Below are 10,189 nucleotides of genomic sequence, written 5' to 3' on the forward strand. Positions count from 1 at the left end.
TGTACTCAGGGTCGTTTAGGCATTTGGAAAAGCCTCTCCTTTGGTGGCCAGGGATGCATTGTGAAACCCAGTTCTTTGATGAAAGGGAAAAGAAATGATTTTAGTGGATTTATTTTCCTGCAGGCATACTGAGTCACAGAACCCGCACATCCTCCCCCAGCCATGCAGACTCTGAGCTCTCCAAGCCACCCCTGCCAAGGCCTCATCAGATAAATGCATTCAAGGGCATGGCCAATGGGCTCCAGGTACCCTGATTAGAGTGGAGGTGGCTTGTAGTGGGCTGCCAAGGTGACTCAGAGTCTGTCCCCACCTCTGCTTGGTCGGTCTTCAAAAGAGCTAACTGGACAGCTTGTCACCAGTGTGGGCTTGTTCTCAGAGCCCAGCAAATTGGGGCTCACTGGACTCATGCCTACAGGGCAGGCAGCGTGCAGGAGCAAGGACCTGGGCTAAGGACAGAAACACTGGGGTCAAGTTCCATTTGCTTTAAGGATGGATGAGAAGCTCAAAGGGCCTTCACCTTTGGGTGTCTTGTTTTCTTTGCCTGTGCAGCAGCATCGCTGTCTGTGTCTCATAGGGTTGTTGGTTTTTTTTTAATATTTATTTATTTATTTGTTATGTATATAATATTCTGTCTGTATGTATGCCTGCAGGCCAGAAGAGGGCACCAGACCGCATACAGAGGGTAGTGAGCCACCATGTGGTTGCTGGGAATTGAACTCAGGACCTTTGGAAGAGCAGGCAATGCTCTTAACCGCTGAGCCATCTCTTCCCATCCCCCAGTGCTGACATCAAAGCATAAGTTGAGCCTGCAGAAGGTGAGGTTAGGGCTTCAGGGCTTGCAGCCACAGCCTCCCTGTTTCTCTTAAGGAACCCCATAACAGTGTGAGGCCTCTGAAGTAAGGGCTTCTCTTAGGCTGCTAGTCCTTTCTTGGCAGGATGCTGTGTCCCATCTTACAGTCATCCTGCAGAAGGTCTCACTTTCCTCTTTTCATTGCACTGTTTCCTTCAATAAAGACCCACTGAGAGTCCGTGGAATGACTGAAGACCCACTGTGGGTCCATAGGGTCTTCAATGAGGACCCACTGTGTGTCCGTGGGATGAATGAAAGGATGGAAGCAGGAAGGAATGACCGTGGAGGTTTCAAAAACAAACCATCCATTGAGGAATTGGTTTCCCTCCAGACAGGAATTCTAGCCCCCAACAGAAGCCCCCCTAGTCATACCCCTAGACAAACTGTGTGGACATATTTGTCAGAGAGGATAATTTCATCCCTTTTCTTGAGAATTTCTCATCACAAATGGCTCCGGCTTCTGAGAGCAAATATGGCACAGAAACTGTACCAAGAGCCCAACAACCAGATCTCTCACAAAGTCTGGGTGGAGGAGGTAAATCTGGCTCTCTCCTCTCTTTCCTTCTTCCCTGATGCTGCCGATTGAATGATTCCCAGGCTTTCAGAGTGTCAGATCATCCACTCAAAGCAAAGCTCTCTCCTTAGGGGGAATCGAATGCGTATTGACTCGACTCAAATATGAGTGACCATAGCCTGGAAACATGGATGCAAGTTTCCCCAACACCATGAGTCATGGAAACCATTTTATGGAGTTTTTATGGTTACAAACCAAAATAAAGCCATACATCAAGACATCTTCAGTCCCATTGGTAGAGACATTGTATGAGTGTGTTTCAGCAAGGCAAGCACATCTCAGATGTAGGCGTCAGATGCTGACAACCTTCTTAGCTTTGGAGTTAGAAGAAGCTAGTGGTCTGTTAAGTTTACATACTCTAGAATTCCTGATAATCACAAGGATATTGAATCAGACACAGAGATGGACAACAAATGGTTGTTAAGAGAGCAAAATAATAGCCCAAGATAATTTGGTTCTGGACAAGGAACATTCCAACACTCCACCATCATGAAGTTCTTCTCAATCCATCCACCTTGCAAATTCTTCCATAGATATGACCTTTTCTTCTCAGTTTACAAGATTCATTGGTATATGTGAACTATACAGAGGGCTTGATGTGAACTATGCCCCAGGGAGCTAGTATATAAAGCAACAAGGACAAAAAACACTTGTGTGGAAAGCCCAGAGCACAGGAAACCACGGAAGAACCCATGTGAGGTTGTGGATACAGCTGATTTTCTAGAGAATATAAGGTTTGTGATAAGAGGTCTGGTTAGGGAGCTAGCCTGGCACTGTGGGGAAGAAGGGTTGGGATGCAATGGTTGGGCTGGGTCCGGAAACCATTTAGAAGACTGTTTCATTTGATACAAGATAAAGGGGAGCTATGGCCTGTTCTTTTCAACAAGTACTTCCCTAAGCTGTTATTGTTAGAAAAGGGGAGGTGATGTGGGATTCCCCTATGTGTGCTGTGAATACCATTGGTTAATAAGAAAACTGTCTTGGGAATAGAGGTAGTTGGGGAAATGCTGGGAGGAAGAAAGAGCCAGAAATAAGCCATGTAGCTCTGCCAGAGACAGACGCCAGAACTTTAGCTGGTAAGCCACAGCCAGGTGGTGATACACAGATTAATAGAAATTATAATTAATAGAAATTAATAGTTAAGATATAAGAGTTAGCCAATAAGAAGCTAGAGCTAATGGGCTAAGCAGTGATTTAAATAGTATAGTTTCTGTGTGATTATTTCGCTTCTGAGCAGCTGGGAACAAACTAGTGGCCTTCTTCCAACAGAAGGGTTATTTTATAATGGCTTCAAGGTGGGAACCCTTCTTGGAGGCTTTTTTTTTTTCTGCACCCCCTTTTTTCTTTCCTTTTTTTTTCTCCCAGTGTAGCCTCACAGGCTGCAAACACTGGATTCCCGTGACTTAGTGTTCCAATGCAGGGATGATAGTGGCTTGGGAATTAAGCATTATTGGGTTCAAAACTTGCTGTCAGTCACTGAAGGAAGTCAGTTCTTTTAAAACCTCACTTTCTATAAAGTGGAATCATCTCCATCCTGCTGTGCTGGTGAAAGAAGATTCTGTGACTATACCTGAGAGCCAGCATAAAACGGCTCAGACACGCTGCTTTTGCTTTGAAAAACTAAACATAACATTGTCACAGGTCCCAGAACTCTCCTTTGTGAATATATTCCCTCAAAGGATGAAAACAGGGACTTGAGTAGATATTGTTCCATCCATGTTCCTGGAAATGCTATCCACAATAAGCCGAGGGGATGGGGGAACTAAGTGCCTGCCAAGGGGTGGAGATAAGTAAAATATTATCTACACGAACAACAACATTTTTCAGCCTTGAAAAGGGAGACCAACCAGGTCTGTAATGCCGGCGACTCAGGAAGCTCAGGCAGGATGATCAAAAGTTCAAGGCCTGTTTGGGTTTCAGAGAAAGTTCAAGGCTAGCGTGGGCAACTCGGTGAGATCTTATCTCAGAATAAGAGTGTTTTCTAAAGGTCTGGGTGTGCAGCTCAGTGGTGGAGAATCTGCCTACCTAGCATATTTCAGACCCTAGGTTTAATACTAGTAACACACACGCACGCACGCAAGCAAGCACACACACACACAAACAAACACAAACAAACACACATGCACGCGCGAGGTAATTCAGACATATCCTACCTGAATGAGTCTTTAAGATATTATGCTAATTTAAATGTTGCTCTTAAAGGGCACATATTGTACAATTCTGTTTAGATGAGGTACTTGAGTAGTCAACCTCAGAGAAAGGGAGTAGATTGATGGCATCTAGGTGTGGGGTTGGGGGAATGAGGGATTAGTGTTCAATTCGTTTAGAGATGATAAAGAGTTCTGGAGACAGACTATGGTGCTGGCTGTGTAACAGTGGAGATGTACTTAATGTCACGGGCGCAATAAAAATGGTTAAAGCAGAAATCTATGTTGTCGTTGTCTTAACAATTCAAAAAAAAATGTTGCTTTTATTCCAGTCCAGAAGCAAAGCTTTTACCGATTTCTTCTTTCTCTTGAAGAATGTGGACAAGGGAAGACTCGCTGTGACACTTCCGAAAGGTCAGCAGCCCCGAGCTTGATACCAATTATCAGCTGATCCTGCCCAGACTCCCAGAGGGGGCATTGATTAATGGTTCTCTGTTCAGGCCAAGAAGTCTATAGATGAGGCTCATTGGAAGCTGCCTCCGTGCTGGAGCGGGGAGAGGGAGGAGAAGGAAGATGCATGTACACAGTATACCAGGCCATGTGCTAACCAGGTGCCAGGCATGCAAATGAGAAACTCTGTCCTCAGGGACTTTGTAATCACCTTGGCCTTCAGTTGCCAGCCAACCAGGCTTCATTCTGAGAATGCCTGGGAGGGAAAGGGAAAGAGACATATTTTTCCAATTATTGGCCAAGACTCGGGACCTAGAGACATTTCTCTGGGACTCTCATATGACCTGGCTTTTGAGGTGGGCATTGCTACTTGACCTCACTACCAACCACTAACAATAAAAATGCCTGAGTCTAGACGGAAGAGCGTTAGGCTTGGCTGATAGAACCTTTGAAGCGCTAGAATTGGCAAGCAGACAGGTTCCAGGGAAGGATACCTAAGAGGTCAAACCTAGCTCTCACTTCATGAACAGCTTGCTTTGGCCAGTCTCCCTTTGGGGTCACAGACCCCAGGAACTGGAGAACCTAGAGTCTGGGGTCTGGAAAGAGGATCTCATGCTTTTTTCTGCCTCTCTACCTCCTGGAGCGGAACTCGCAGGAATCCTACTGGTAATATAGTTGGTGGTGCAAACTTCAGGCCCCAGTACCACACAAGTGCTTTTTATTTACTCAACACTCACAGAGTCTTGAGGGTAATGTTAGGTAATTTGCTTTAAAGATGGGCAAAGACAAAATCTTTCAAAGCATAATCTTCTTTTGTTGCTTGTTTGTTCAAAGTATAATTTTCAAAAATTTTCTAAAAAGAAAAACAAAAATGGTTGATTGGTAAGGGGAATTTCAGCGGGGGAGTTGGGGAAGGAGAATTATAGGGGGTTGAAAATGACCAGCAGTCATTGTATACCCGCATAAAATTGTTCAAGAATTAAAAAAAAGGAAACAAGTGCTCCCAGATATTACTTTTAAAATAACAACAACAAAATGTTTCATTGAATTCATTAACAATAAAATAATAATGTTGATTTAAAGACCATTTGAGGAATAGCATTTAAATGAAAAGAAAAAAATGAAGATTCTGTTCTTGTTGTTGTTGTGTTTTGTTTTTAACACTTAAGACAAATTGGTTAACAGCAGGACAATGAAACTGAGTTCACTTATACAGGAAAGGAGTCATTGGAGCTCTACCCAAGAAAACATGGTTCAAGTTAACATGCAACTTCACAGTCTGAGTCCGCAGTTTAATATCAATAATTCATGACAGCCTACATCCTAGAGCTACTTTCCAATAGATGTGCACCCTGAGTATGATTTAGCAGTTTCTAGTAACCATATTAAGAAATAAAACCATGGGCTGGACAGATTGCTAACTTGCTGTTCTTTCAGAGGACCCAGGTTCAATTCCCAGCACCCACATAGTGGCTTACAACCATGTCTAATTTCCAGTCGCAGGGGAGCCAGTGCTGGCTTCGGAAAGCACCAGACACATTGGTGATGCACACATATACAAAGAGGCAAAACACTTGCATAAATAAAACAATAAAGTTGATTGTTTTTTAAAAAGAAAGAAAGAAAGCTGGGTGGTGGTGGTGCATGCCTTTAATCTCAGCACTTGGGAGGCAAAGGGAGGGGGTCAGAGGACAGACTGGTCTACAGAGCGAGTTCCAGTTCAGTCAGGGCTACACAGAGAAACTCTGCTTCAAAAAGTCAAAAAAAAAAAAAAAAAAAGGAAGGATGGAAGAAAGAGAGAGAAAGAAAGAAAAGGAAAAGGAAAGGAAGAAAGGAATGAATAAATAAACAAAACCATAAATTGTGTGTGGTGGTGCACGACTTTAATCCCAGCACTCGAGATGTAGAAGCAGGTGGATCTCTGTGAGTCCATCCTGGTCTACACAGTGAGTCTAGAACAACTAGAGTTATATAGTGAGTTCTATCAAGGAGAAAACAAAGAAAGAGAACCAAAAGCTAGGTGTGGCCCACACAACTTCAGTCCCAACATTTAGGAGGCTGAGACAAGAGGATTTTGAGTTTTAGGTCATTGTGTACGTTGTGATGAGACCTTGTCTCTAAAGAAATAAAATCCCCAAACAAAAACCCACACACCAAAGAAGCAATAACAGACACAAAATTAATGTGAATAATATGTTTTAACCCGACAAGTCCAAAATATTGTCATTTTGGCATATGGCACTAGACACATTTTCAAGAACTCAACAGCCATCTGTGAATTATAGTTCTAGAGAATTCAGTAATCTTTGTGTGGATGTGTTAAACAAAGCTTCCATATGACATTGAAGAAATGTAGTCCTCCACTTGGTCTCACCTGTACTTTAGATCATTCTTTTTAACAAGGGTTCCTAGGTTCCTATGGCCCAACAGACAAAGGCTCCAGGAAAGGTGACTCTGAACTATGGATTCTAACGGGGCTTATGCAAAGCCGTGGGTGTGCAGGGCTACAAGACACAACATCCTGTGGACAGGACGTAGTGGAATAGGACAGATTTCAGTTTGCGAGACAGAGGATATAGAGGAGGGACACTCCAAGCAGAAGGCCAAGTGAGCCCAATGCAGGGGAAACAGTGATGTGGGCTGTGGTTGGGGAACAGGGTTCGTGGAGGAGAGGCAGGGACTGACTAAGGTCTGGTAGGCAGGTTGAGACCTTGAGGTCAAGGGTCTGGAGAAGTCATGGTGGCACATCTCCTCTACATCAGGAAAGAAAAGAACACATCTTATAGTGAGCTCCTTCAAAGGGCTCTGAGCCTGGCAGCTGGTCAAATCTTCTCATATTCTTCCCCTCTTGTTTCCACCACTGTGAATGGGTGGAAACATTTGTATCATGCTTGGGAGCTAAAAGCATTTTCTGGCCATCAAATGACAGAGATGAAGCCCAAACCCAGAATGATGAAAGTAGAGGGGGCATAGAGTCTCTAAATCTTCTAAGGTCTCCAGTGAGCAAAGACTCCTGGGACTGAGGGAGGCTAAAAGATGATTTATGGATCGGTGGCTTCATGGCTGATACTCAGACAGCCTTTGGGTCAGGTTCACAGGAGATATGAACACCCAAGCCTGACATTAGCTCCCCTCCTGGCCAAGTGAGCAAGAAGGGGCATAGCTGGACAGGTTTCATCTTTATCATCGGTGGGGGGGGGGATAAAGAGGTGACTTTCATTTCTCTTGCCCTTTTCAAGTGAGAAGCTCAGAGTTCTTTACAAGTGGTCTCTAAGTTACTGGTCTTAGCTTCTAGAAAAGACAGGCCAAAAGGGAGTGGGCTGGGATAGATCACAGAGCAAGAACCAAGAACCAAGCATCAGTTCTCAGAACTATCCTCCAGGGTCCCCCAACCTATCAGCATCAGGAGGAAACTGGCTCGTTTCACTGCTAGTTCTATAGGAGAATGGTACATGAGCACAGAAAAAGCATCTATAGCACAGAGTCTGTAGCTGCCAGGAAGGGAAGAGGCAGTGTGGGGGAGATTTCACGATGCTCTGCGGTCAGCTGACTCTCCTGCATACTCGTGCGTTCATGGGGGCAGGGCTGGGTCTCACGCCAGCTTCTTGGAGAGCCGTGTGTTTGGGAGGCTGCAGACTCTAGCTGGGGTCCTTATTCCACTCAGGGCTACACAATTACCATGGGCAAGACTAAGCATCCAGTCGGCTCAGGGAAATGCTGACCTCATTGCCTTGGTTCAGTTTCCACACTTTGTGCTATGAACTGATTGCTGCTGCGTTTTACAGGAGTGCTTTCTGATGATAGTGAGAGGAGAGAAAACGAAAGCCCCAAGCAGCAGAGGCTACTGAATTGGAACTCGGGAATGGAGCCAGGCCTGCCAGCTTCCAGCTCCATGTTTAGAAGTGAGCTCCATAAAATGTCAAATAGTTGGTTAAAGCCAAGACGCAGTGTGCTCTCCAGCTGTGCTCCAAATAGCACACGCACGTTTGGTTGTCTCTCCACCAGCCACCTCAGCTGCCAGCGCCTCTGCGGAGACCTCTGGTCTTACTATCTCCCACCTCCAGCCAGATCTAAGTACCCAGCCCCGGCCCTTCAGGGGAGGCTGTGACTGACTGTGCTCAGTCACTCTGCCCCAGTTTAAGAAGGGAAAGATGTGAGAAGGCCAGGAAGCTTCATGAGCATCAGTTTCTGAGCTCGGTAGGTAGCAGATATAGGATTTCATTCAAGCCCCAGGAACCGACGAAGGTTGACAGTGCTGCCCCTGAATGATGACAGGTGGGAGCTGCAGCTCAGACAAGCTAAGTCAATTGCCAAAGGTCACATAGCCTGGATGGAAGCCAGGCTATCGTTCAAGATCCCCAGGTCCTGTCTGCAGTCGGTTCCAAAGAGCCATGATCTAAACTGTAAGAAAAAAAAAAAAAACAATGAAGAAACAAAAAACTTCTTGGAATAGATAGAAAAACATCAGTCAGGGATGGCTGTTTTTAAAGTCTATGTAATGGATAATACTTTTAAAGACTTTTAATAATGTGTGTGTGTATACATGTGTGTATACATGTGTGTACACACGCATTCAATATGACAAGCATGGGGAGGTCAGAGAACAACTTGATGGAGTCCATTCTCTTCTTTCCACCATGTGGGTCCCGGAAGTCAGTCTCAGGTCATTAGGCTTGGTGGCAAGTGCCTTCACCTGCTGAGCATCTCCTTGGCCATAGAGTGTATAACTTCAAGTTTGAGTGCAGTAGAAAAGAAGCAAACCCCACTGAGACTCTAATAGAACTCTAGATCTTCTTTCCTGAAAAGTGTACTTTAACCCATAGATACCTGCAACCTTTGCTACAATGGACGGAGGTACATGGGCTCTGGGAGTCAGTCAATTTCCTTTGAAGGCCAGGAGTCTACAGGATGGATGCTTTGGGAGAAAATAAATGCTGCAGGTAGCATGGGGGTGGGGCAGTGTTTTGGCAGGAGAAGAGAAGGAGTAGAGGGATGCCAGTGGGACCAGAGAAAGAGAGAGTCAGCTGTGTAGGTGGTTGAGGGCCCAGGCATTATTCCAAGGTGAAACTTGCTGGTGTCTTGGTGTTGTGTAGCAGTTTCTTCCAAAATTAAAACCTTCCACTCTGGAGAGAAACTGAATACACAGGATGCTTATAGGGAGATGAAGTAACAGGGAAGTTCTAAGGGGAAGAGAACACCCATCCTGTAGGGAAGCTCTTTAAGACCCAAAACAACAATCAAACTAGCTCAGGAAGTCCCTGAAACTGATCAGACAAACTAGGTCCCTCCCTCTCTAAGTGTGTATATAAACAGCAAGGACTTCTGAGAGATATCAGACCAGTTGAGCAGCCTGTAAGAAGCAGAGGACAGCTGTCTGGAAGCAGAGAGATGAGCTGAACTGCCTAAGAAAGCCTAAGACCAACTGATCTACCTGAGAAGGACACTAACCTGTCGAGATGCCTGCAGGTTGGGCACTTGCTACGCTTGTGGAAGACTCAGATTTGATTCCTAGCACCCACATTGCAGCTTATGGCTGTCTGTAACTCTAGTTCCAGGGGATCAAATGCTGTCTTCTGATAACCCCCTCCCGGCCTCTGTAGCCACTGGGCATGAACATGGAACACACACACACACACACACACACACACACACACACACACACACGCAAAACACTGATACACATAAAACAAAAATATATTTTTAAAAAATCTTTTCCCCTGCAGCCAGAAACATTCATACATAGAATAAAAACCCAGAATAGTCTTGGTCTCTTTACAAAGTAAAGTAACTTTACACTTGCCAAAGATAGGTGGTGTCAGGCTAACTCACTTCTAAGCCAGCCTGTTAAAAGTAATGATTACATGAGGAAAACATCCCCAGAAAAGAACCTTAACTAATTTGTGCCAGACTGGAATGTCTGTCTCCTGAACTGACCTACCTCCGAGGTGAAATGATCTGCATCCTCTGAACTGTTGTGCCTGCTCCATCCATGTGGGCATTTGCTCAGCAGATGAACGTGTGGGGTTTGCCCAGTGATTCTATTTCTAGCCTGTTTGGTTCATTTTAGGTTTCGTAACCTCGGCCTTCAATGGTCAGGCTCTCCTCCTCCTCCTCCTCCTCCTCCTCCTCCTCCTCCTCCTCCTTCTTCTTCTTCTTCTTCTTCTTCTC

The 10,189-nt window shown here is 45.0% G+C and overlaps 1 protein-coding gene across 1 annotated transcript in view; it reads right to left on the reverse strand.

The window, feature by feature from the left end:
* Window positions 1-5,528: 5,528 nt before the first annotated feature.
* Kcnc4 (potassium voltage-gated channel subfamily C member 4) overlaps window positions 5,529-10,189 on the reverse strand; it is a 35,057-nt gene continuing 30,396 nt past the window's right edge. The window contains exon 4 of the mRNA XM_050127838.1: window positions 5,529-8,422. Within this exon, the coding sequence (XP_049983795.1) occupies window positions 8,418-8,422 (5 nt within the window). The 3' untranslated portion in view covers window positions 5,529-8,417. The remainder of the gene's footprint in view (window positions 8,423-10,189) is intronic.

Source organism: Alexandromys fortis, unplaced genomic scaffold, assembly GCF_014885135.2.
Source record: "Alexandromys fortis isolate MF-2015 unplaced genomic scaffold, M_Fortis_MF-2015_v1.1 scaffold_292, whole genome shotgun sequence".
NCBI classification, from domain to species: domain Eukaryota; kingdom Metazoa; phylum Chordata; class Mammalia; order Rodentia; family Cricetidae; genus Alexandromys; species Alexandromys fortis.